General features: G+C 46.2%; 1 protein-coding gene across 1 annotated transcript in view; it reads right to left on the bottom strand.

The window, feature by feature from the left end:
• Positions 1-27,841, bottom strand: part of CACNA1F (calcium voltage-gated channel subunit alpha1 F) — a 1,139,147-nt gene that overhangs the window by 5,072 nt on the left and 1,106,234 nt on the right. Inside the window, exon 46 of the mRNA XM_069209307.1 lies at positions 27,012-27,317. Within this exon, the coding sequence (XP_069065408.1) occupies positions 27,012-27,317 (306 nt within the window). The remainder of the gene's footprint in view (positions 1-27,011; positions 27,318-27,841) is intronic.

The following is a 27,841-nucleotide window of genomic DNA, read 5'->3' as shown; positions in this document are numbered from 1 at the left end:
GTGACATAACTTAAGGGAATACCTTCTGAAACCCTTCTAGGAAGTCTTGAATTACAGATATTTTAAAGAAAGAGGTTTGTGATTGAGACTTTCTATAGGCAGCTATAGCAGCCAGCAAGATGCAATTTAATAAAAAAACCTAAAGATATAAGATTTCTTGTGTAAGGTCTTTTAGCCTCTTATAATATATCCGTGCAATCTTGTTGGAAGCCTAAATGACCATATTGGAGGAGTTTAGGGCCAAGCCATCAAGTTCAGTGCTGGAATGCTGGAGTGCAGGATCTGTCCCCCAAACTTGTACAGGAGATATTGTCTGCCTGGCAATCTCCTGTGTGAGCTTTCTGGCAGGTGAAGAAGATCTGTGAACCACCACGGATAAAGCCATTCCGGTGCTATCATTATCATCCTCGTTTTGGACTTGTAGAATTGGATGAGAATTGTCGGTACGAGAGGGACTGGGGGAAATACATGAAATGTTCTTGACCAGTCTATCAAAAGAGCATTCCCTTTCGATCCGGTAGAATCTGAATGTGTAGTCTTGGCATTTTTTGTTGTTTGCGCTCGCAAACAGATCTGTTTACAGATAGTCCCAGTCTTGAAAAACATCATGCAAGACCTTGTTGTTTATAACATGATTTTCTTGAAAAACTTGGCTGAGTGAATCTGCCTGTACATTCGGAACCCCTGGAAGATGAATAGCTGTTATGGTTCCTGGCTATTAACCATATCTATATGGCTTGAGTTTCGAGAAACTTAGGAGTCAAGAGTGAGTTCCTCCTTGCTTGTTCAAGTAATCCATTGTTGCATTGCCAGTCTGAACAAAAATGGACTTTGTTGTTCATGATGGAAGGAAAGACTTCAGTGCCAATTCTAGAAAACTGATATAATAAGGCTTTTCTTTGGCCAACCATACTCCTTGGGTTTGCAAGAGTTCCATATGAGCCACCCATCCCTAGAGAGAGGCATCTGTAATGAATGTTTGAGCTGGCAGATCCTGATAGAACGATATTCCTACTAATAGGTTCTTGGCTTGTTTCCCCGATGAAAGAGATTGGATTGCATACTGTGAGAGGATCAGTTTCTTTTCCCCGTGGTCCGAGAACTGATTCCACTTATCTTCTAGGCACTGTGTTGCAAGGACCTCATGTGAAGTCTTGCATGTGGAACCAGACAGGTGCAAGAAGCCATAAAATCTAGTAGGGAAGCAATATGCCTCACCGTTGGATGATGAGTATGTAAGACCTTGTGACACTTCAGTCTGATTGATAATAACCTTTCCTGTGAAGGATACACATTTGAATACTGGATATCCAGTACTGCTTCAAGTTATTCTAACTTTTGAACTGGGTAGGTTGTAGTCTTTCTGAGGTTTACTTGAAGACCTAGGTTGGTTAGAGTTTTGATGCATGACTGGAAATACTTATCTGTCTTCATTGTCGATATGACTTATCAGCCAGTCATACAGGTAAGGATAGATGAGATTTTTTGTTTGCTTAGAAGGGCTGGATGGAGGCCATACATTTTGCAAACGTTTGAGGAGCTGATTTTAGTCCAAAAGGTAGGGCTTTGTATTGGTAATGTTGAAAACCTACTTTGAATTAAAGAAACGTTCACTGTTATTGGATTGTGAAATTAGGCATCTTTGAGGACTATTGAACACATGCAGTCTTCTTGGTGTAGTTGAGGATAGATCTGGTGTAAACATTCTGAATGTTTCTTTTTTTTATGTACTTGTTTAGTACTTGAAGATCAAGATAGGTCTGAATTCTTATTTTGGCCTTTTTTGTCGCACCAGAAAACAACAGGTATACATCTCAGTCCTCTGGTGATGGGGAACTTCCTCCACAACATGGTTCTACAATAGATTGTTGACTTTCTTTTGCCATAGGTCTTTGTGATATGCCAATGTTCTGGATGGTGGAATGGAAGGAGGAGGAGACCTGAAGTGAAAAGAATATCCATTCTGAACAATATTCAAGACCCATTTGTCTGTTATTAAGCATCACTCTTACAGATGTTTAACAATATTCCCCTCACCGGGGTGACAAACAGAGAAGGAGGAAGTAACAACTCATTGTTCAGCAAAGGTTTCCTTAGGTGGTAGACTGCTGCTGAGTTCCTATATAACTTGATGGTTTTCAAGAGTGATAGGATGATCTCGGATGTTCCTAGTGCTATTGGTGAGACCAAGGAGGTTTTTGAACTCTGTGGGGAAAATATCTCCTATCATATGGTCTGTGCTGTCTACTGTATTCTTTCCGCTTCTCCACAATAACAGCCTTCAAGGTGTCCCTCCTGGTTTTCATTCCTGACATCCTGTCATCTGCATGAGACCCAAACAGTGTGTCTCACGAAAATGGCAACTTCTGGTTTGTGTCTGGTGAGTCGGCTCTGCACCTATTATCTGGTTTCCCACAAGGCCGGTTTCGTTTAAGATCTCTTGAAAGTCTTGCCTGTCATCTTTTGGGAGCTGTCTGTAAATCTGATTAACAAATCCCACAGAGATCTGTCATACCTTCCCAACAAGGTGGAAGCACTGGCAACCTTCACTGTAGATGCTGGTGTCAACTTTAATGCTGATGAATGCTTCAACGGTGAATGTCTAGTGGGGTCTCAGCATCTTGAACAGCATTTTCAATGATTATATCTGGTGATGGCGAGGACACCAGTAGCTGTTCTTTCCTCAACATCATTCTTCCTGACATTGACTCTCTCTGGATCTCCCTCTTCGAGAGTATTTTGGAGCAAGAGGAAGGCCCTTTGGAAGAATGAAGACTAAACTTCCCCAAAGCCTCTTGCTGAGTCAGTGTTGTTTCTTGTCTTCTTTTTTGGGGGTCACACACCCCGATCTTCTCTCTGTCCTTTAGAATTCACTTGGAAAACTTCTGACAGTGACTACAAGTCTCAGGATAGTGAGTTTCCGGAAAGCAAACACTACAGAGCAATGATCTGTCTGGGCCTTCTTCTTCCCACAGGAAAGACATTTCACAAAAGCAGAAGGCATTTGTGACAAGAAAAAACATTATTTTCTGTCAGGAAAAGGTCTATCTGCACTCTAGATGCTGAAATCGTCGAGTTGCTGTCCAAAAGAAAGGTTTTGTAAAGATTTTCCAGATCCTGTCTCCAGAAGACAGAAAAATGACCTGGCCCAACGGTCACCTGTGACACTTAATGTGATACGAGGGTATTTTGAGGCACTGCCACTTTTTCTCTACTATGTTTTCCACTGTGGTCTACTGGCTACCAATGTTTCATAATCCCTTTCCTTTTAAAAAGGTTTGCCAAAGATTTTCTATGGTCATTTTTTCTTAATGACCCATTTTTATGCAATTGATTTCTTTTTAAAATGAAAATGCTATGACATCTGGCCATTTTTAGCCTTTCTTTATGCTGCAGACACTTGTGTAGGGTACAATGGTGCAAAGTCTGTCATACATATATGCATACATTTTGAAAGTGCTGCAGGATCCCCGCGCGTGCCCGGGGCTATTAAAGGCTTATGACTATTGATGAGTATCCCCTGGAAGAGAAGTGAGTGAATGACCTCAATGATAAGAGAGAACCCCTGGCAGGTCAGAGAATGATACAAAATTAGCAAGTAGAAAGATTATACTGTAACATTTATATAGTAATTAGCAACACTATGTGGGGGAGCTGAAACACCTGCCCATAAAAGCAGCACACTACCCGGTTGAAGGTGTGTAGTTGGAAGAGTGCTGTCCTTGGTTTGATCCTATGTGGGACGTGTTTCTGGGTTTTGTGTGATGACCACCAAGGTGTGGTTATTGTGCACAGCGCTTACGGCATGATGGTTGAGGTCTGAAACACAGATGCAGTTTATGCTTTATGGCTTGTACTATGCTGATCAGCTCTGTAGGTCCTGGTTATGGCATTCCTTACAGCCTGCTCTGCTGGTTACCCGACAGGGTCATCCATTCTGATAACTGATGGCCTGAGCAGGCAAATGTGCGAGGGGCAGGGGTCGGATCTGTAGGATGGGCTGTGTAACAGTGATCCCTTAAATGAATGAATGTAGTTAATTGGGCCTTGTAAGAAGCTGGCTCTCTAAATGATGCATTAAAAAGAAGTACACCATGCAGAGAGTGCAGTGAATTCCCATTTGGCTTGCAGAGGCAAAAGTAGAAGGGACTAATGCTCTATTATGTGGTAGTGTGGTCGAGCAGTTAGGGATATAAGAGGCTAGTGCTGAGCATTGGTTGTACTCACAAAGGCAATAAATGAGACAGACACTCAAAGAATAAATCTGAGACAAATTTAGAAAAAGAACACTTATTTTAATATATATTTGAACCCAAGAACTTCGTAATCATATGAACAAGTTACTTACCTTCGGTAACGCATTATCTGGTAGAGACAGGATCTAGCAGCAGATTCCCTACCTTAGAAATTTCTGCAGGCTCAAGCCTGGATCTGCAAACTTTTCCCACAGCACATCTGTGCGTTCATAGAAGCCATCACGTGACTCTGTATAGACGTTGTCCCCGGATGTGAGTCCATATAACTCCTTGCTGACGCACTGACGTCAGTTTCTTCCGGGCCCAAAAAGTGGAGTCACATACAGAAACTTCCTATTGAAACAGTGTGCTTGAACAAAAGACAACCTTGTGTCAAACAATCATCACAGTTTTAATTCAAGGTGATGATTTCCATAATGAAATCTCTGAGACAAAAGAGGACTTAGTTCGCAGAGCAGGGAGTATGGGAGGATCATTAAGGAGTCTGCGACTAGATCCTGTCTCTACCAGATAATGCATCACCGAAGGTAAGTAACATGTTCCTCTGATAGAGACTTCTAGCTGCAGATTCCTTACTTTAGAATCAGATACTAAAGCATTGTAACCTGGAGAAGGGACTGCGGACTAAGACCTTTGAAAATGTCTCTAAGTATCACAAAACTGGTCTAGAACAAGAGAAATAGAGCAGACAATCATAAAAATTAAGGTGAGTAATTATATACTCCAGAACATCAAAACCTGTCCAAGGAAATAGATGAATAAAACAAAAAGGCCTGAATAATATGGGATAAAATGATCCATGTTATTATGCCAAATGTGTGTTATAAGCAACCCAACAATATTGAGAGTCTCCAACCAGCAGAAAACCGGTCTAGCACAAGAGAAATAGACAGTGCATTCATAAGGGTACCTATGACGAAACACAGAGGGCCAGATTTACAAGACGCTAGCGCCTCCTTACGCCACAAGGAGTCATTTTGTTTATGCTAATGTGGCTTAAAGAGGCAATTACCGCTGCACCATATTTACAAAGTGGCGCAATGCTTGCATTGCGCCACTTTGGGACACCTTGCACCAGGTTATGCCTACATCAGGCATAATGTAGGCAAGGGGGGGCGTTCTGGTGTAGGAGTCCCACAAAAATGGCGCCGTGAAATCTACAAGATTTTATAGCGCCATTTTGATTTAATTTTTAATGACTGGCCAAAGCAGGCGTTGAGATGATGCACCCATTTTAATCGATGGGTCTCCATACACTTTGCTGCACTGGTGTCAAAATTGTTTACGCTAGTGCCGAAAAGCACCACAATAGCTTGAAAAATGTTGATGCTATTGGCCTAACGTGTGCCATGGTGCACCATATCGTAAATACGACGTACCCATGGCGTCGTTAGGTGGGGCAGGGGCGAGCAAGAAGAAAATAAGTTACTTACCTGTAACTGTGGTTCTCCAGTATTGGTATCTTTCATAGATTCACATGCTTGAATCATTCCCCGTCGTCGAAGTGGGAGTCCCATGGTACATAGAAAGCAGTAAAAAAGAAATTGCCTTTTTTTTTCTTTTTTTTTGTAGTCAATGGTAAAAATACATCCACTTTCCTAGCTTATCAGCCTCATTAGGAAAGGCCCAAATTTCAGCCAATCAGGCGAGACCACCCCTTTAGAACCCTCAGCACAGAGGCTCAGTCTCTCAGATTTTTCCCGCACTAGTGACTTCAAGAGACAAACAGAGGTGAGCTCCCATGGGGAGGAGGGTGGGTCGCATGTGAATCTATGAAAGATACCAATACTGGAGAACCACAGTTACAGGTAAGTAACTTATTTTCTTCTCCAGTATTAGGGTATCTTTCATAGATTCACATGCTTGAATCAGAGTAGTCAGCAGTAAGAAAGATGGTTGAGTTCTGAAACACCAGAAGCATGCCTGCTCACAATTCATCCTATATGGACTCATATAGGTAGTTAAAATATGTTAATCAACCTTCTAAAAGATTATATACCTGAATATATACATATACACATAGATATATCTACATGAAAATATTAGTCTGGTAATACATAGAGGATGGAGGGTAAAGAGATTATTGGCTCACCTTATGCAAATAAATTACGTAACACTGCTTGTCCTACCGCGGCATCCATCCTGTCAGTAGCTTCCAGGCAGTAGTGCTGGGTAAAGGTGTGAGCACGTGTCCACGTTGCCGCTCTGCAGATCTGGTTCAGAGGGACTCCTGCGAATAGAGCTGCCGAAGTGGATACCGCTCTAGTGGAGTGCGCTCTGACATTGGACGATAACGGCTTCCCTGCTAACTGGTGGCTGAGTTGTATGGTAGAAGAGATCCAGCGTGCTATGGACTGTTTGGTAATGGCCTTGCCTTTATTGATCTGCCCATAACTAATAAACAGTTTTTCAGATTTACGGAAACTGCTAGTCCTTTGTATATAGAATTTTAAACATCGTTTAATGTCTAGAGAATGTAATGCCCGCTCCGCTGAAGTTTGCGGATTTGGAAAAAATGTTCTCAAAACCACTGGCTCATTTAAATGAAAAGTCAATGGAACCTTGGGGATAAATTTTGGATTAGTTCTTAGAATGACCACCTCTGATTTGAATTGAAGAAAAGGTGGTGAGACTGTGAAAGCCTGGATATCACTAACCCTCTTCGCGGAAGTGAGGGCCAGAAGGAGGGCTGTTTTCAAAGAAATATATTTGAGGTCTGCCTTATGAATGGGCTCAAACGGATGCTTCATTAATTGGGAGAGCACAATATTTAAATGCCATGGAGGTGGAGGACGGTGAATCGTCGGGAACATCCTGAACAAGCCTTTTAGAAATTGTTTTATTATCCTGGATGACCATAAAGATGGTGAGTGTGATGTTCGTCGGAAACGGGATATAGCAGCGAGGTGGACTTTGATAGACGAATGGGAAAGGCCTGATTTCGCTAAATGCAACAGATATGGGAGGATCTGTTCAGGAGAGGACTTCAGAGGATGAACGTTGGAAGTTGAACACCATAAGCAGAACTTCTTCCACTTGAACTTATACGTTCTGTTTGTAGATTGAGCTCTGGCACAGGCAAGTACCTCCCTGCAGTCTGAAGGGATATCTAGGCCGTCAAATTCTTAGAATTCAGGAGCCAGGCTGATAATCGAAGAGATGTCAGGTTGGGATGACGGACCTGCCCCTGATTCGTTGTTATCAAGTCCGGTATTGTTCTCAGCCGTATGTGAGGCTGCTCTGAGACTAATAGAAGTTCTGTGAACCAAAACTGGCGTGGCCATTTGGGAGCAATCAATAGAAGCCGGCATGGTTCCCTCTTAATTTTTTGCAGAAGTCTCGGAATGAGTGGAAGCAGGGGAAAAGCGTATGCATAAATCCCTGACCATTTGATCAAAAACGCATTCCCCTTTGATCCTTTTTGCGGTCGCCAGCTTGCGAAGTGTTGGCATTTTTTGTTGTCTCTGGTCGCAAACAGAACCAGACTGGGCTTGCCCCAAAGACAAAAGAGGCGGTCGAGAACTATCTGATTGAGTTCCCATTCGTGGCAGTTGGTTTGAGTCCTGCTTAAGGCATCTGCCTAGGTGTTGGAGATCCCCGGGAGATGTTCTGCTCTGATGGATATCTGATGCTGAATCACCCAATGCCATAGTTTCTGAGCTTCTAGTGACAATGCCTGCGATCTTGTACCCCCCTGTTTGTTGAGGTAATGCATGACTGTGGTGTTGTCTGTTCTTATCAAGACTGAGGAACCCCTGATGTTGGTGAGGAAGGACTTGAGTGCCAAGAAACTGCTCTTAGCTCCAATACGTTTATGTGAAGAATCGACTCCTGAGTGGACCATTTCCCTCTCACTGATAGGTCTTGTAAATGTGCGCCCCATCCCTCTAAGGATGCATCTGTTGTTATAATGTGCACTGGCTTGTCTTTCAGGAATGAGAGACCTTCCGAGATGAGGGAGGTATCCTTCCACCATTTGAGAGCTTGTCTTGCTGATGGGGTTATTCGAACTACATCGTCGAAAGATCCTTCTATTTGTTTCCATTGATTGTCTAATTGCTGCTGAAGTGTTCTCATGTGCAGACGACAGTTTTCTATCAATGGAATGCAAGAAGAAAGCATCCCAAGAAAAGACTTGTAAGTCCGAACAGAAGCGGACCTTCTTCTGCTGAGACGTGTTGCTAGATCTTGAAGTTTCTTCCGTCTGTCGTGCGAAGCAAAGGATCTTGCTCGGACTGTGTCCAAGACGGCTCCTAAAAAGGTAAAGTTCTGGGAAGGATCTAGATGAGACTTGGGGTAATTGACTGTTAAGCCTAGTGTCCCGAAGAGAGATAAACATGTCTTTGTGTCCCTGGCAGCTTTTGTCATTGTTCGTGCTTTTATTAGCCAGTCGTCTAAGTACGGGAACACCTGAATCCATAGTTGCCTGAGGTAGGCTGCAACTGGTGCCAAAACCTTGGTGAACACTCTTGGGGCCAATCTGAGGCCAAAGGGTAACACTCTGAACTGGTAATGAGTGCCTGCAACCCTGAATCGTAAGAATTTCCGATGACTGGGGTGAATGGGAATGTGGAAATATGCGTCCTGGAGATCTAAGGATGTCATAAAATCCCCCCGGTTGAGTAAGCGTAGGACATCTTGATGGGAGATCATGCAAAATGATTGCTTCTTGAGGAATTTGTTGAGAGAACGAAGATCTAAAATAGGTCTCCAGTCTCCTGTCTTTTTCCATATAAGGAAGAAGCGGGAGTAAAAACCTGTTCCCCTCTGGTTCTTCGGTACGATCTCTATTGCTCCCTTCTCCATTAAGATAGCAATCTGCGTTAGAAGTTCATTGAGATGTGCCGGCGGGGGACCTCTTGGTGGTACATGAGGGGGAGGCTGATTGAATTCTAGTGTATGGCCTCGGTCGACAATATCGAGCACCCATTTGTCTGAAGTAATCTGGGACCACTGGTGGAGGAACTTGGAAATTCTGCCCCCTATTAGAGTGTTGGTATAGGGGTTGGATGCAGGCAACTGATGAAGGTCAGTGTTTCCTTGCTGCCTCCTTGGCTCTATAAGTCGACTTTCCTCTCGCAGGCTGTCTGAACTGTGTGGATGACTGCTGTCAATAGGTATGTTGCTGTTGCTGGCCAATGGTGGAACGAAACTGTCCCTGGTAAGAAGAGTATTGACGGTATTGATGTGCACCGCCTCTATAAGAAAAGCTTCCTCTCCCTCTCGCTCCCCGAAAGGGCTGTCTTCTGTATTGTAATGCTCCCAGAGATCTGGCTGTCTCAGTGTCTGTCTTAATAGATTGCAAAGCATCATCTACATGCTTGCCGAACAAGAGCTCACCATCATAGGGCATGTCTAGTATCTTCAATTGTACTTCTGGTATAAACGATGTAGCTTTCAGCCACCCCTGACGCCTGAGTACGGCTGCTCCAGCTAATTGGCGGAAACCTGTAGACGAGACGTCTATGGCGCAGTCTATAATCTCAGCCGAGATCTTCTCACCCTCCTGTAATATCTTGCGCGCTTCCGCTCTACTATCTTCCGGTAATAGATCTATAAACTGCGACATATCGGACCACATCTGACGGTCGTACCTTCCCAGGATTGCTAGGGAATTTGCTGCTCTGACTGTAGTGGCAGCCATCGTTGAGAACTTTTTTCCAATCAAATCCAACCGTCGTCCCTCTTTATCTGGGGGGGCAGTCAAAGATGAAGATGGATTTCTGGACCTTCTCTGAGCTGCCTGTGATATGACGGAATCTGGCTTAGGGTGACTAACCAAACATGCTGGAGAATTGTCCGGTGCTTTATATTTCTTTTCAAGTCTTAGTAATACTGCTGGTATAGAAGATGGAGTCTGCATAACCTTAAGCCCCTCTTCCCAAATGAAGTCAACAATGGGTATAGCTCTTACTGACTTCCTAGTATCCTCTTTGAAGTCATATAGGAAACAGTCTGACTGCTTTGATATTATTGGCAGCTGAAATCTTTTTGCAGCTCTTTCCATCACACTATGAAAACCACCAATGTCCTGCGGTGGAGAGTCCACTGGCGGTGGCGCAGAAGGAGATGGTGTTTGAATCTGATATTCATCCCATTCTGGAATGATTGAGTCAGTGTCCTGAATTTCACCTTCTTCCTGCTCATCCTCTGACGAAGGTGGATCAACATCATGTCCAGATGAAGGACCTGGGATAGGTTCCGTAGAATCCGATGGCCGAACAGGGGTGGATATTGGCGTATGCAGAGGTTGTACCGGGGTAGAGGAGCCAGGTGGAGGAAATCTAGAATAATAGTCCTGCATCATTTGCTGTAGATTAGCTATCAAAGAAACAGGCATCTGAACCGTCTGCTCCTGCTGCTCTTGAGGTTGTAGTTGACTCTGCCTCTGCTGATCTAAATAAAGCTGGTCACTTTCCTCTTCATCCTCCTCCTGACATTTAATACGTAGTTCTGAGGGGCTACGTGCCACTGGGAAAAAAACTTTATCCGAATATACATCATCTTCCTCCTCCTCGTCAGCAAAGAGATGCTGCGGAGGTACTGGTGTGACTTTACTAGGTGATGTATGGGACAGTAGTAGGAGAGAAGACTTGCTTTTTATTGGCAGAATCCTCTGAGGTAGGTAAGGAGATGCTCCAAAATGCTTGGGTATAGGATCAGGAAATTGAGCCGTCGACGGAGTAGTCGTCGACGGTACGTTCATCGATGGTGTTCTTGTCGACGGTGTAGGCGTCGACGGAGCCGCCGATAGCGGAGCCGTCATCGGCGATGCGAGCGTCGACGGAGTTGCCGTCGACGGTGCCAATGTCGATGAAGTTGCCATCGCCGGGGCTGCCGTCGACGGAGGTGTCATCAATGGAGTAGTCGTTTCTGAGGGCAAACTCGATTGCCGCGCCGTCGCTGCTTCCGTCGGTGGGATCGTCGATGAAAAGCTCTGGAGCATACCCGTCGATGAATGCGTCGACGATAGAGACTTCACCTTCTTACCCGTCAACGGTTTCTTTGTGATCTTCAAAGTGTGAGCAGGTGAAGGACCGTATTTTAAGCTCACCGACGTTATAGTCGTAGATGACAGCGGAGATGAGGTAACAATCATTGGTGATGACGGAGCCGTAAACGTGGCCGTAGCTGTTGTCGTCGATGAAGGAAAACCTGTCGTCGATGATGCGCTTGTCGACGGTGCCGTCGACGGTGTGGAAATCCTGGACGTCGACGGTGGTAGGGAACTTGAAGATCTTTTAAGCTTCTTTGAGGTGGTAGCAGGCGTAGATGGCCCTGAACGAACCTTACCACCAGGTTCTCTGGATGTTGAAGCCTGTTCCTCAGGTCTGTCCTTAAACGCATGCAGCTTCTTGGCTGACTTACTACTCTTGGGGGAGAAGCTCTCCACAGACTTTTTCCTCTTCTTTGAGGCCACTGATGTGTCGCTGTCCTCCTCTTCAGAAAAAGCTTCTCTGGCTTTTCATTTCTGAAGCCAAAGTAGGAGCCTGGCTTCTCTGTCTCTGAGGGTCTTGTTAGGAAAAGTCCTGCAGATCTTACAGTCTTTGACCTTATGCTCTGGATGGAGACAGTAAATGCATTCCTTGTGAGGGTCCTCACAATGAAGCCTTAACTTTCCACAGGTACCACAAGGTCTAAACAAACCTTTTCTTGCTGTAGACATGATGGAAGAAGTACTACAGCAAAAGCAAAAGTGAAAGCTGAACAATATCTCTTAAAGAGAAAGTAAACTGAGCAGGGCTCAGGGAGACTCCCTTACACACGACGTGTGGTAGAAAATCTGAGAGACTGAGCCTCTGTGCTGAGGATTCTAAAGGGGTGGTCTTGCCTGATTGGCTGAAGTTTGGGTCTTTTCTAATGAGGCTGATAATTATAAAACTGAATGTGTTTTTTCCTATTGACTACAATGAAAAAAAAAAAAAAAAAAGGAAAAAGTGTTTTTTATCTATTTATTGCTTTCTATGTACCGTGGGACTCCCACTGCGACGACGGGGAATGATTCAAGAATGTGAATCTATGAAAGATACCCCAATACTGGAGAAAACTGGCACATCAGCACTGATGCACCAGTTTCTTTTAAATATAACCCAAAGTGTTTACTAGAAGAACTGTGTAAGGGACCACAGTAAGAAAACGTTACAAAAACGTTATTAGCATGGAGATAGCATCATCCATTCTTGATACCCTGAAAACTCTGCCCGAGAACAAAACCGGTCTAGAACAGGTCAAAAAGACCAGGCAATAATGTAGGTGAGCCCTAACACATTTCACAACATAAGACTTGTGGGAGGCACATATATGGAAACATAACATTCGAAAACATAGAATAAAGAGGACCCATGTTGTTATAACCAATCGGTGTTGGAGATGAACTAACACAATGAATATAAAAATACTCGCTCCCTTAATGGGATGCAAAGCCATGCCTGAACACGCCCTCAATACCGTGGAAGGACCACAGCAATGATACCATAAAGATAAAGAAAACCTGAGTAAGAAACGCTACCCGTGATTGTAGAACAGCATTGCCAAATGAGGTAGCAAAGAGAAACCTATTTGTTTTTATATGTAGACCGAACCTGCATGTTCCACTCCGCTGGAGCACAGAGCATCATATGGTGCTAATGAGCAATACCTCTTACCATATAAAGGTATGTCCTAACTAGATCTACACTATAAGACACTCATGGAATTTTATCTCTGCAGAGAAGACATACCATTGTCCTCTTAAAAAAGAAGTTGATGACAATATATTATTATATATACTATATATATTTTCCCCAAGAAAAATAGCTACTGATGATAAACATCTCCAAGTTAGTCTCCTTATATATACCTACAGACATAGGAATATAATAAACAAATACCTATGTATTAACAAATGATTATTTTAAAGTGGGGCCTTGGTAGGGTGGTGCAAACCAAGGTGACATGACAGTCTTACAATGAACAAGACTCATCTGCCAATGAACTAGAACAGTTGTCAATGAGACAAAAACTGAAAACTTACAAGATTTTTAAATACAAAGAATCTTTCTGATTTTGTACATTCCGTCTTATGACAGCTCTTATTAAGTTGAGAACCCAACCTACAACAAGTAGAGTCAGGTCACGATGAAAACAGTTGCACCTAGGTGAGGCATTAACCCCTAAATGCACAACAGATACAATATCGTCATGGAGAAAAAGGCAATACCTCAGAAGAGGGTAAAACCCTTCCAAAAAGAAGAAAGTCTTCAATGCATAAGCGCAGAGGAACTCCTAAAGAGTTCATAATATTAAGTATTCTATACAAGTGGGTGAACAGATTCTACAGAGAGATATTTCTCAGTGAAGACCCATGACAATCTGACATGTCAGGAAAAAAGACAGAATAATGTTTAAAGAACATGTCATACAAATGTCTACACCAACATGTAGAAAATCCAACAAACTATAATGGCTATTTTCTATAAAACCTTTAAGGCTAAGAAACTAAGAATGTCTTAATGTCCCCGAGATGACACTCTATGGATTCCAATGTATCAAATCAACAAAAAGTAAAAAACTGATACTACCATCTCCTCGGAAAAGAGAATGTACACAACAATTAGTGCAGAACAACATCTGCCTTATCTGACAGGTCAAGGACATGGGAAACAGACACACTTAGTGCTGTATAATCCTTGAAAAGAAACTTATGGTTGCCCATTACCAATTAGAAGAAGAAGTAGTTCTTCAGAACGGCTTCAAGTAATAAGAGTAGTTTCTTAAATAATTTACCGACACTCACATGGAGCTGTTAATAATACAAGTTCTCTATAAGGGATACTAGAAGTAATAAATACAAGACCTCGCCCTCTGAAGAGGAAGGGCTAAGGAATCCAAACCATATATACATATATATAGACACACACACACACACACACACACACACTCTCTCTCTCTCATCGGGCATACAAGACAGCTCTCCACTTAGAGTAAGGTATATGCCATGAAGGTGTCGACTCTCGAGCACCCGCTCTTCTTCAGAGTAAAGTGAATAACATTACCCTCACATCAGCTATCGTAAAGAGATAGCTAAGAAGCGGTCATGCACAAGTGGAAAACTACCACTTTCACACCACGAAATAAATAATAATAATATAAATAGCACTGAAATATCAGGCATGAAACCTCCTGCATAGGGTTCCAGGGTAATAATCACCACAATATCTTATCCTTGCTAATTTAAGGAAAAATAACACCTGCCAAAAGCAGGAGCACCCACCGGGTGTCACCATTAGGTGAAACAGACACAGAAAAGAAAGTCTCAAGACTGTCAGAACACGGCTCATCTGCCAGCACAGGCGGGATTAACTAGGCAAAGGGTTAGAGAGATCCAAAGCTAACTTATGTTCCACCTCAACTGTTACAAAAATGCATCAGAGCGGAGTCAGCCTGTGCACCAAGGGCATGTCAAAGTGGCTCGAACTGCCTCCGAAAGTCCAGAGGAGCGTAACCACGTACGACGAAGTAGTGTCACTGAAGAGGCCATGGGCCGACCCAGAGAGTCAGTAGTATCCATTGCGCAGCAAATGATTCGTTTTTCTGCCTGTTGGCCATCTTGAGTCATAGGGGGGAAAAGTGTTCTTGATTTTATCTGGAAGCGTAGGAAAGATGCTTGCAAATTAGTCCCATAATGAATGTGAATCTCTATCCGATGGGACATGTGGTAGAGCCTCAATATCATGGGAGGCTAAAGCAGCCTGTACCACCAAACTACGATGAGTAGGAGGTCTAATTAAACAAGCTGGATCACCCGGGGCTGGTAGCGCCTGTGAGATATAGCCAGATCAACAGGGGACCCTATATCAGGCTTAGCCCAAGCCCCTAACAAAACATAATGTAGGGCTTCACTCTCCTCCGTAACTGAAGCAGAAAGCAAATCCGCTGGTGTGGACACAGTCAAGACTTTGTGCACCTCCTTGGAGCCCACCGGTGCTTCCGAAGGAGGTGGTTTCCCAAAGGTAGCGTGAAGTAAATCATCAAATTCATGCATCTGATTCAGAGTCGCACCAGCCCCGGGAAAGGGACAGAAATGCGGGGTAGCCTCAGGCTTCGACTCCTCAACCGAGGAATGGTGAGAGGCCGTATGCGGTGAAGTCAGTAGCTTGCGCGACTTAGACCGCTTGCATTGTGACTTACCTTGTGACGTCAATGTAAAATGATGATCCTGAAATCGACTCCTTGAATGGCCCTGTGAACGGACCTCAGTCCAAGAAGGAGACTGTGATCAATGTGAAGACCTCGATGGCCCGACATCCGCACAGCTAAAAGCTTCATAAGGCACTCGTGCAAAGCCTTTGGCCAGAAATGTCAATAGAAGTCGCACTCTTCAGGGTCGCGATGCTCGCCCAGGCACCACATACAAACTGAATGGGGGTCTGTAGCCAACATTTGTCGTTCACAGGACCCATAGAGTTTGAACCCTGAAGACATGAAAAAGCACACTATTTCATCAACGAAAACGTCGAAGCAGGCTAAAAAATGGCCTGACCAACCATTTACCGGATCCGCGTTGCAAGCGCAGAAAAGAAGGAACAAATGTCCGCACTTCAGTGAGGGGGTTATATGGACTTCGCTCATGTCACAACCAGGGATGATGTTGATTCAGAGTCGTGCAACACCCACTACCGGCGCACAAACGTGCTATGGGAAAAGTTACCAGATCCATGCTCGCTTCTGGGGAAGTTTCTAAAATAAGGAATCTGCAGCTAGATGCCTCTTTCAGATAATTACGTTTTTAAGCATACTTTCCACTGGCAAAATCAACAGTGCAGTTTTAGAGTTCTTCAATGTTAACCTATGGAAGGAAAACACATTTAGCAAACAAACAATTTATGACGACCCATGGGACCAATCTTGTAGAGTTAAGGTGACTACTGGCCAAGGGTCAGGACCACACCAACAGGTCACACTGGGCGGCACTGGGGCAGCCGGCTGCAGAGGTGTAGTACGCGTCTAGTGCCCAATGCAATTTAATGGGGATTGGTCCCCATGGGTTTAGGCTTCAGGCCCGGACTGGGGGGCCAGTCAGGGACAACCAACAGGGAGGTTGTAAACGTGGCATGCCCAAGGGACATAGGGGCACCTTACGTTTGATTCTCCACGGCCCAGGGGAGATAGATGCAGGGGTGTCCTTTGCTGTTGGGTTCCTTTGTCCATGAGCAATTGCTGTTGGGGGGGTCCTGTGATCTGAGGCTGCAGGCTTCGTCAGGGAGTCCACTGGGGGTGAAATCATGGTGGACTTGAATGCAGGAGCGCTGGGGGACTTTGTTGGCACCAGAGACCCACTTCCACTCGGTCCGGCGGTGATGGGAGCAGTGGTTGCTGGAGACGTTGGGTTTCTCTCACCTCAGAAGCTGCGGGAGAGAAGGTCTGCATGCAGAGGCTGCAGACGACTTCAGGGAGTCTAGGAGGGGTTAAATCACAATGGACTCAGATTGTGAACAGCTGGGGAGCCTTGTTGGCACGATTGGTCTGCTTCACCTCAGGTCGTGGACAACGAGTGCAGTGGTGACTTCAGGTGTCGAGTCTTTGCGGTTCCAGGGGCCGAAAAATCCTTTCCTTGGAGTTATTTGGCAAGGAGGTCCGCTGGGAGACTTGAGTCTTTGTCAAAGGCAGGCAGTCCTCCCAGGGTTCTGGGGGCTCAGCTGCAGGTCGAGCCATCTTCTGGTGCAGAGTTTGTCAAGGAGTGCAGACAGGCAGGTGGGATTGGTACCAGGTCAGCTTCCTCTTCTGCGGGTGCGTCGCTTCTTTGTCCTTGTCTTCTTAGGTCTTCAGGATCTGAGTTCTAGGGTTCAGGGGTGCCACCTAAATACTCAATCTAGAGGTGTTACAGGGAGTGCCATGTGGCAGCCAGTGGGTTACCCACCTTCAGGGTGACTACACCCTTTGTATGACCACTTTTGTTGGGAAATGGGCATAACCCTAACCCTAGTGGCCTAATTCCTTCGAAAACAAGACGGAGGAATTTAACAAGTGGCATCCACTTCAGATTTCCCACCTTAGGAATGGGGCTGGCATGAAGTGGGCACACCTCCTAATCTGCCTAATTGTCCTGCCTGTCGTGCCACCAAAAGTGCAGTCAGAACAGGGGGGTCGGCCATCTCTGCCATTTGGAGGGACCTGGGTCACATTCCAAAGGCGGCCAGGCCTTTGAAGCTTCCTGCCCTGGAATGTCCATCCTGCCTGGGTGAGGTGCTGACACCCCTGCCCAGTGCAGGCTTTTGTCTCTGGCCCTCAAGAGCGCTGGCTCTCACCTTGGGGAGCCAGAAACGTGAACAGGATGGCTGAACTGGTCAAAAACAGTCTAGGGGCACTGCTACTGCTCGAACAGCCAAATCTTGAGAAGTCTCCTGAAGGTAAAGAGGTCCTTGATCTAACGCAGGTGGGTGGGAAGAGTGTTCCACGTCTTGGCGGCGAGGTGCGAGAATGATCTGCTGCCAGTTGTAGTTCTGCGGATGCGTGGGACGGTTGTGAGGGCGAGGTTGGCGGAGCGGAGCTGTCGGGTTCGGGGTGTAGGAGGAGAGCCATATGTTGAGGTATTCTGGTCCGGTGTTGTGCAGTGCTTTGTGAGTGTGGGTGAGGAGTTTGAAGGTGATTCTCCTGTTGACTGGGAGCCAGTGCAGGTTTTTCAGGTGGTCTGTGATGTGGCAGTGGCGGAGGATGTCCAGGATGAGGCGTGCGGAGGCGTTCTGGATGCGTTGCAGCCTTTTCTGGAGTTTGGCCGTGGCTCCTGCATAGAGGGCGTTGCCGTAGTCCAGTTTGCTGCTGCTTATGAGGGCTTGGGTGACTGTTCTTTTGGTTTCCGTGGGGATCCATTTGTAGATCTTTCGGAGCATGTAGAGGGTGTTGAAGCAGGAGGAGGAGATGGCGTTGACTTGCTGGGTCATGGATAGTGAGGAGTCCAGAATGAATCCTAGGTTGCGTGCGTGGTCGGTGGGAGTCGGAGCAGATCTGAGTGTGGCAGGCCACCAGGAGTTATCCCATGCGGAGGTGGGGATCCAAAGATGAGGACCTCCGTCTTGTCAGAATTGAGGCAGCTATTCTTCATCTATTCGGCGATGGCCTTCATACCTTCATTGAGGTTGGTCTTGGTGGAGTCCTTGGTGAGGGAGAAGGTATGAAATGTCGTCGGCGTATGAAATGATGTTGAGGTTGTGAGATCGGGAGATGCTGGCGAGCGCAGCCATGTAGATGTTGAAGAGGGTTGGGCTGAGGGATGAACCCTGGGGTACGCCGCAGATGATTTTGGTGGCTTCAGAGCAGAATTGAGGGAGGCGGACTCTCTGAGTTCTGCCGGTGAGAAAGAAGTTGATCCAGTCCAGGGCTCTGTTGCGTATTACTGCATTGCTAAGGCGTGTGCATAGGGTGTGGTGTTGAACCCGGCTGAGAGGTCCAGGAGGATGAGGGACGCGGTTTCTCCGTTGTCCAGTATGGTTCTGATGTCCTTGGTTCTGGCAATGAGGGCAGTTTCAGTGTTGTGGTTGCTGTGGAATCCGGATTGGGATGGGTCCAGAGAGCTGTTCTCCTCGAGGAAGTGGGTCAGTTGTCTGTTGACAGCCTTCTTGATTACTTTTGCTGGGAAGGGGAGCAGGGAGATAGACCGGACAGGGCACACAGGCTGTGTGCCTCTGGACTCTGGTAGGTGGTCTGTACCAGGTGCTCACAGCCGCCCCCTAGAGCACAGTAGGTGTGATGTACGCAGGAGTGATAAACTTCTACAGCTCATTAGGTGGACTTTACCCAGAAATGATAATCTCCTAGAGCTAGGTAGGTGGGCTGTACTCAGGGGTAATAGCCCCAGAGCCCTGTTGGCAGGCTGTACCAAGGGGTGCTTGCCCCCTGGAGCACAGTAGGCGGTCTGTACCTAGGAGCAATAGCTCCATAGCTCAGTAGGTGGGCTGTACCTTACAGTAATAGCCCCCTGGAGCAAAGTAGGTGGCATGTACCCACGGGTAATAGCTCCACAGCCCAGTAGGTGGGCTGTACCTTAGGGTGATAGCATACTACAGCCAATCAGGTGGGGGGTATGAGGTAGTGATAGCCTCCTAGAGCCCAGGTGGCAGGGTTTATACAGGGGCAGTGATCCCCTAGAGCCTGTGGGTAGACTGGACTCAGGGGTGATAGCATGTGGACTGTACTCACAAGTGGTGATCCCTTTAAAGACCAGTAATTGGTCTGTCGGTCATCATAGAGTCCTTGCAATATATACTGAAAAATAAGGGGATGTTCTGATTTAATTTGGAAAATGTACAAACAGCCAGAAGAATTAATTATACCTGGGGGTTGTTTCACATGTCTGGGGTCATTGCATATTACAGTGGTTTTTGAGGATACTTTAGTTTAAACTGACATCTGTAAAATATTTCTGGGGAGGTAAAGAACTGAAGGATAAGTTACTTACCTGTAAATCCTAGTTCTCTTCCAGGGGTATCCTCATCAAAGTCATAAACATTGAATATTCCCGCCCTTGTGCGGGGACCCCGGAGCATATATAAAATACACACATATTATACATATGTAGAAAACAGTCATGCAGGCTATAATGTTAAAAACAGGCTAAAATGCTTTATTTCTATGAAGTTTTTTTTTTTTTTTTTAATATTATAAAACTACAATAGAGCATAAATATCTACACAAGCTCCTAAAACTAGGCTTAGGGAAGTAAGCAGCAGCAAACTCTAGAGAAAAAATAGAAAAAACTGCATTGAAAACAATTAAGCATTCTTAGCCAATAGGCTGCATGCAGATTAACACAGGAGAACCATAAAAACTTTGGCACCGTGCCTTTAAGACCCTGAGCACCTCCAGTATCCCACCATGCCTCAGGGGTGAAGGAAAGGTGACAGTTGGTTCACAGTTAGGTCAGTTCTTTTTACGGTGACAATTTGTATAACTGATTCAAAATACAGTCTGCCCTGCACTTCTAGGAGACGTGCGTCCGGGGAGGAGGGTGGGTTGTTTATGACTTTGATGAGGATACCCCTGGAAGAGAACTAGGATTTACAGGTAAGTAACTTATCCTTCTCTTCCAGGGGATCCTCATCAATAGTCATAAACATTGAATAGATTAGCAAGCCCATCCCTAAATCCAGCGGACTGTCCGATAGAAGTGCAGGAATAGATAGATATTACGCAAATAGATTTCTTAGAGAGGCCTGCCCCACTTGGGCATCCGCTCTTGCATCTGAGTCTAAACAGTAATGTCTAGTAAAAGTATGGACAGACTTCCATGTAGCAGCCTTACAGATCTCAGATATAGGAACATTGTTAAGGAGGGCAGTAGTAGCCGCTTTTCCCCTTGTGGAATGCGCTCTAGGCCGCGCTAGTAATTGTTTATTAGCTAGCTGGTAAGTATTAACAATACAAGAAACTATCCATCTTGATATTGTTCGTTTAGATGCTGCCTCTCCTGTCCTCAAATGACCATAGTTTACAAACAAACGGTTAGAGTGTCTAATCGATTTTGTCTTATCCAGATAAAATTTCAGCACTCTTTTCAAGTCTAAGGAGTGTAATGCTTTCTCTGCCGGAGTCTCCGGATTGGGAAAGAAAGTCGGTAAAGATATGGTCTGATTGATATGGAATTCTGACACCACCTTCGGAAGGAAAGATGGGTGAGTTCGTAGAACCACTCTATTGTCATGAAAAACCGTGTACGGTTCTTTGGAAGACAAGGCCTGGATTTCACTGACCCTCCTCGCTGAAGTAATGGCCACTAGAAAAGCCGTCTTTCACGTAAGGTGTCGTAAAGAGGCCTTATGTATAGGCTCAAAAGGAGGGCCCATAAGTTTTGACAAGACTATGTTCAGTTCCCATGGAGGAGAAGGTCTCCGAATGGGCGGAAAAACTTTCTTCAAACCTTCTAAGAAATCCTTGACTACAGGTTTCGTAAAGAAGGATTCCTGAGAAGGTGACTTGCGATAGGCTGTAATAGCAGACAAATGTACCTTAATAGATGATACCTGCAGACCGGACTTCGCTAGATGAAGCAAATAGGACAGTATGACATCCTCCTGAGCACGTATGGGATTATGACCTTGTTGACAGCACCATATGTAGAATCTCTTCCACTTAAAAGCGTAAGAACGCCGCGTGGAAGGCCGTTTGGACTCTTTCAAGATGTTCATGCACTCCTGTGAGAGCCCTAGGTGCCCATACTGTAGGAATTCAGGAGCCAGGCTGTTAAGCTCAGAGAGGGTAGGTTGGGATGTAGAATTCTGCCCTCCATTCTGCTCAGAAGATCCGGTCTGCACGGCAGCCTCCTGTGAGGTTTTTCCGACAGGTTGAGGAGATCTGTGTACCAGAATTGACGGGGCCATTGTGGCGCTATAAGAATCATTCTGGTCCTGGATCTGTAAAGTTTGCTGATCACTGCCGAAATGAGGGGAATCGGCGGAAAAGCGTAGAGAAATATCCCTGACCAGTCGATCAACAGGGCATTCCCTCGAGATCCCGGACGGTAAAACCTGGATGCGAAGTCTGGGCATTTCTTGTTTACTTCGTCTGCGAAGAGATCCAGTTGAGGCCGACCCCATTGCGCGAAGATGTATTCTGCGACTTCGCCGTGTAGGACCCAATCGTGAGCGTCCTCTAGGTGTCTGCTCAGAAAATCTGCTTCCACGTTCTGCTGACCTGGCAGGTGCACCGCTGTAATTGACATTCCTCTGGCCAGGAGCCAATGCCATATCGCTTGGGACTCTCGCGATAGGGGTAGGGATCTCGTTCCCCCTTGTTTGTTCAAGTAATACATCGTGGTTGTATTGTCCGTCTGTATTAAGAGCGTTTTCCCCTGAATTAGTGGTATGAAAGACTTGAGAGCCAGATGGACCGCTCTGAGTTCCAGCAGATTGATGTGGTACTGCTTTTCCTTGTCTGACCACAGACCCTGCGCTTGAAAGGGACCCAGATGAGCCCCCCATCCCTGAAGAGACGCATCCGTTACTAGGGTGTCGGATGGAAACACCTGGTGAAACGGAGCACCCACTGACAGGTGAGGTCTGTGCATCCACCATCTCAATGACTGAAGTGCTACCGCCGGTAACAGCACCGTGTCCTCCCAGCGACCTGTCCTTTGACTCCAGTTGGTCTCCAATGCCAATTGGAGGGGTCTCATGTGGAGTCTGGCATTTGGGACAATAAAAATGCATGATGCCATGGAGCCCAGTAGCGATGTCACCTGACGTGCCATAGGTGCGTTGGCTCTCAACAGGTCCTGACCCTTCCTGCCTATTGAGGATAGTCGTTCCTCCGAAGGATACACTTTTTGGAGTTCTGTGTTTATGATAGCTCCCAGGTAGTGAAGATTCTGTGTTGGAATCAAGGTTGACTTTTGGTAATTGACCTGAAGACCTAGAGCTTCGCAAACTCCGAGTACAATGTCCTGATGGCTTCTCGCCTGCTCCGGAGAAGAAGCCTTCAGTAGCCAGTCGTCTAGGTATGGATATATGTATATCCTTTGTTTTCGAAGATGCGCCGCCACCACTGCCATACATTTCGAGAAAACTCTTGGGGCAGATTTCAGGCCAAAGGGTAGAACTCTGAACTGGTAATGCTGTAACGCTACTCGGAAGCGCAGGAATTTTCGATGTTTGGGAGCTATTGGGATGTGAAAGTACGCATCCTGCAGGTCGATGGAGCACATCCAGTCTCCCTGATGCAGTTGAGGGAAAATCTGGTGAAGCGCTAGCATTCTGAACTTCTGCTTCCTTATGTATTTGTTCAGCAGCCGTAGGTCCAGAATTGGCCTGAAAACGCCCTCTCAACCCTTCTTTGCCACCAGAAAGTAATGGGAGTAGACCCTCTGTCCTCTGTGTGCGGGTGGAACCTTTTCTATGGCATTCTTTTTTAGGAGGGCGAGAGCCTCCTTGCGTAGCAAGTTGAGATGAGATGGATTGTCTTTGGTTGGTGGCAAGTGTGGTGGAGGCTGTTTGAAAAGAAGAGAATAGCCATGTTCGACAATATTGAGCACCCATTTGTCTCTTGTGATAGAGTGCCACTCGTGAAGATAAGCTGTAATACTTCCCCCCACCGGAGTGGTGTACAGTGTCGAGGGAAGCGAGATTTCATTGCTTGGTGGGTGCTTTCGGAGTGGACTGTTGAGGTCTACTTGACCCTCGCTCCCTTGTGTTTCTCCGTTGAAAAAGAGGGCGTCCCTGTCGTTGCTGTGACCTTTGAGACCAATGAGGGGTTTGAACCCTCTGCTGGAAAGGGCGCCTGTCATACGGCCTGTACCTCCGCCTGAAATCTTTCTTTCTTTCCAGGCCCACTGCCCTCATGGTATCCACCTCGGTCTTCATGCGGGCCATTTCTTTGTCTGCATGGGCACCGAATAGAGAGTTCCTGGCGAATGGGAGATTCAGGATGCGTTGCTGTGCTTCCTGTTTCAAACCAGTGAGTCTCAGCCAGGAAGATCTCCTTGCACAGATTCCATGTGGGTACCCATGAGCAGCTAAATCCGCCCCATCTGCTGCCGCGCTGATAACCTGGTTGGATACCAGGCATCCTTCTTGCAGTATCTCCTGGAAATCTTGTCTGTCCTCTCTGGGCAATTTTTCTGTGAATCTACTGAGAGAGTCCCACAGAGAACGATCATACCTGCCCAGGAGCGCAGAAGCACTGGAGACTTTCATTGCCGAAGCCGCCGTCCCGCATATCTTTCTCCCCAGAGAGTCTAGATGCCTGCTCTCTTTATCCGGGGGTACCGTGGATGAAGATGCCACCGAGTGGGTCTTTCGGGAGGCAGCTATTATAACCGAGTCCGGCGGCGGATCCTTCCTGAGGAACAAAGGGTCCTGTTCGGGAGCCTTGTATTTTTTGAGAATCCTAGCCGGGGCATATTTAAGCGAGGCTGGGGCCAGAAAAGTGTCCATGGTTGGCTGCAACAAACCAGGCACTAGAGGCAGCAGCTTTTTTGATGCTGATCTCTGTTGTAGAGTCTCAAAGATGACCGATGAGGAGGTAGATGGCTCTGGAACCTCTATGTTGAGTTTCTGCGCTCCTCTTAGCAGCACCTCGTTAAACGTGGTAATGTCATCCACCGGTGAGACTCTAGCAGGTGGTGAATCTGTTAGGGTGGGTGAGTAACGCCCCACAGATGAACCTGATGAAGACCAAGAGGGTGATCTTCTTCTTGAACGAGACCTGGATCTTCGTTGAGAACGAGACCTGCTGCGAGACGCTGTAGCAGAGCGCCTAGGCCTCGCGGCCGGTTGGCGAGGAGCAGAACGAGCCCGTCCTGCCCTGGCTGTCGGTGATGGCGTTCTTGGCAGGGAGGCAGTAGGTGAATACATTCGTGAATATTGCGAATCTGGGGAGGCCGCTGGTCTGTTAAGGCTCTCCAGCCATCTCGGAGATAGATTGATGGGCGAGACATGCCCAGATGATGCCGCTCTTGACCGAGAAGAGTCGCTCGGTATGGAGACCACTGGAGATGGCGCGGCCTTGTCTGGCGTGGGGCGATGTTCTACTCCCTGTGGGACAGGTAAAACCTGTGTCGACGTCGATGGCTGTGTCAACGTCGAAGGGCGCCCAGCCGGTTGCTCTTGCCTCAACGTTGAGTGCCTCGACGTTGAGTGCCTTGACGTCGAACGGCGATCCTTGGACCTCGACCTGCTCGCCGTCGTGTGCCTCGACGTGGAGCGGTGGGAGGTCGACGGCGGATGCCTCTCATGCCGTCGTGGTGATTTCAACGTCGTATGTCCTGACGTCGGGGGGCGCACAGCCTTTGGCGGCGACCGGGCACGCCGGCGATGGCTCAACGTCGATCGGCGGGCTGCCGTCGACGGAGACCTGCCCCTGCGATGTTGTTCCCTCGACGCCGTTTCCTTCGACGTCGGGTGTGTCGCCGTCGACGGTGATCTATGCCGGTGAGACGGTGGTAGCGACGACGTCGACGGTGAACAAACAGGTACTTTCCTACCTGCTGACGTCGACCGAGCCATTCTCTCCTGAGAATGGCCTGCTGGTTGTCTGGGAAGTGAGGAGGACGATGTTCGTTGCCTCTCCTGAAGCCCATGTAGCCGGATCTTCTCTCTGTCTTTCAGAGTCCTCTTAGACATATTCTTGCAGTACTTACAAGTGTCAGGGCAGTGACTCTGAGGCAGGCACACTATACAGAGAGAGTGGGGATCTGACTGGGCCTTCTTCTTCCCACAAGCAGGGCATTTGACAAAAAGTGAAGGCATTTTTCTGTCAGGAAAAAACTGCCTAGCTCAGACAAAGATGTTATTTGTCGAGTGAAAAGTGAAAAAATGCTTTTTTAAAGAATTTTTCTGAGAAAAACTCAGAAAAACTGAGAGCTCAATGCTCCAGGATCCTCTCAGAAGAAGCCGGAAAAAAGAACTGACCTAACTGTGAACCAACTGTCACCTTTCCTTCACCCCTGAGGCATGGTGGGATACTGGAGGTGCTCAGGGTCTTAAAGGCACGGTGCCAAAGTTTTTATGGTTCTCCTGTGTTAACCTGCATGCAGCCTATTGGCTAAGAATGCTTCATTGTTTTCAATGCAGTTTTTTCTATTTTTTCTCTAGAGTTTGCTGCTGCTTACTTCCCTAAGCCTAGTTTTAGGAGCTTGGGTAGATATTTATGCTCTATTGTAGTTTTATAATATAAAAAAAATAAAATAAAAATAAAACTTCATAGAAATAAAGCATTTTAGCCTGTTTTTAACATTATAGCCTGCATGACTGTTTTCTACACATGTATAATATGTGTGTATTTTATATATGCTCCGGGGTCCCCGCACAAGGGCGGGAATATTCAATGTTTATGACTATTGATGAGGATCCCCTGGAAGAGAATGTAATTATATTATTAAAAATTAGTAGTCCTGAGGAAGGTAGAGGCTGCAGATGAACACCACCGAAATAGTGAGTTGCCGAAGCTTCGCAAGATCACTGTTTACAGAATGCAAAGTTCCAACTGTATCAATCAGATGCTCTTTGTTAAGCATTGAAGTACTTGTAACAGGATATGTATTCCAGGATCAATATGTATATTAAAACACAATAATACAGAAGTGTAAATATTTTAAATGAAGTTTGGTCATGTGAGTATTGCGCAGCAGCATATATTTTTTCAATTCACATCACTTTTCAGGAGTTCAGGTTTAGGGGTAACACTGTAATGGTTTAGTGGTTCACTGTGTCCCCTTAGTAATTGAGAGGTAATTACATATTATTCTATGTTGCAGGGCCAAAATGTGGAATGTGTTTTCTCAACACATTAAGCAATCACAGATCTGAGGTGCTTTTACAAAGAGGCTGAACACCTTTCTCTTTAACATGGTATATGCTCTATTAGAGGTAGCAGGCACCTTGACATCCTGTAGTTTAGGCACAATATGGATGCCCTGGGTTGGTCTAGGCAACACCTTCAACAACAAGCTAAATTTGTTGCCCATCTGATAACTTCATGTTGTGAAGTACAGCTTTATACTGTAAATGCCTTGGTTTCTTGCATATTCTAGGTTCTACACTTTTCTGTCCCCACCATAGTTCCCTGCACACTCTAAGTCCTGCACTCTCCCATTGCTCCCTCTTACTCACAGCAGGCCACAGGTTTGGTTCTACCAAATCAGTTTGGCTCCCTGTTGCACCCAGGTACTCTCTTATCCTCTTCGGACCTGGGTATCCTGTGGGTGTCATGCTGTGCTCCATTCAGTGACCACTTTGCTACACTACAGGTACTAGGAAGAGCTCATGTTGAGACCCATAAAGAACTTACAGCTTCCACCAGACTGTCGGCACTGCCCCTCTTCTCACTGAGGCTATGCTTCATGTGCCCTGGTACTCGGAGCTGGGTGTATGCCCGGTAGGGCACCTCTGGCTCCTCATCCAGGTACCAGCTGGCCCTGGTGCAGGGAGGAAGGTTACTGCTGCCACCATCCTTCTTCTCCCAGGAATCATCTTCTTCCACCAGGATGAGGGGAGCATAGAGAAGACGGCCGCGCTTCGGAGGTGTTGCCCAAGAGTATGAAGATGAGCCCTGCGAGGAGCTGCTGCCTCTCCAAGACCCTGAGCTGCCATAGACCTGAAGAAAGAACAGAGGCAGAAACGTGAGATTAGGCAATGGGGTCTGGAACAGAAAGGAAAACAATGGGTGTAATGGAGAGGACAGGAGAGAGAAGATTTGTGGAGTGGATGAAGAAAGTGGGCGAGAGAGGTAAGGAAGAGGGTAGAGAGTAGAGAAGGTTGAGACAGGATGTTGAGGGACAGAGACCAAAGAAAGAGGGAGTAGAGAAAGTGACAGCACAGAATGGGTGCGGAGAGGAAGAAAATTGGCTACTTACCTGTAACTATACTTCTCCAGTAATGGAGCTTTCATAGATTCACATGCTTGAATCATCCCTGTGGTTGAGGTGGCAGTCCCACGGTATCCTTTCATAAAGCAGTAGGTGAACTACCTTAGGCCTTAATTGTAATGGACAGTCACTGTCACAGCCTATCTATGTTCTTTTTAAAAAAAGAACCAAACCTGAACTACAACCATTCGGGCGAGAAAACACTCCCCACTGAGGCTGAATCCCTCAGATTTTCTAGTACGAATGTGAAGTA

Source organism: Pleurodeles waltl, chromosome 10 (assembly GCF_031143425.1).
Source record: "Pleurodeles waltl isolate 20211129_DDA chromosome 10, aPleWal1.hap1.20221129, whole genome shotgun sequence".
NCBI classification, from domain to species: domain Eukaryota; kingdom Metazoa; phylum Chordata; class Amphibia; order Caudata; family Salamandridae; genus Pleurodeles; species Pleurodeles waltl.
This window is presented reverse-complemented; position numbering and strand designations above follow the sequence as displayed.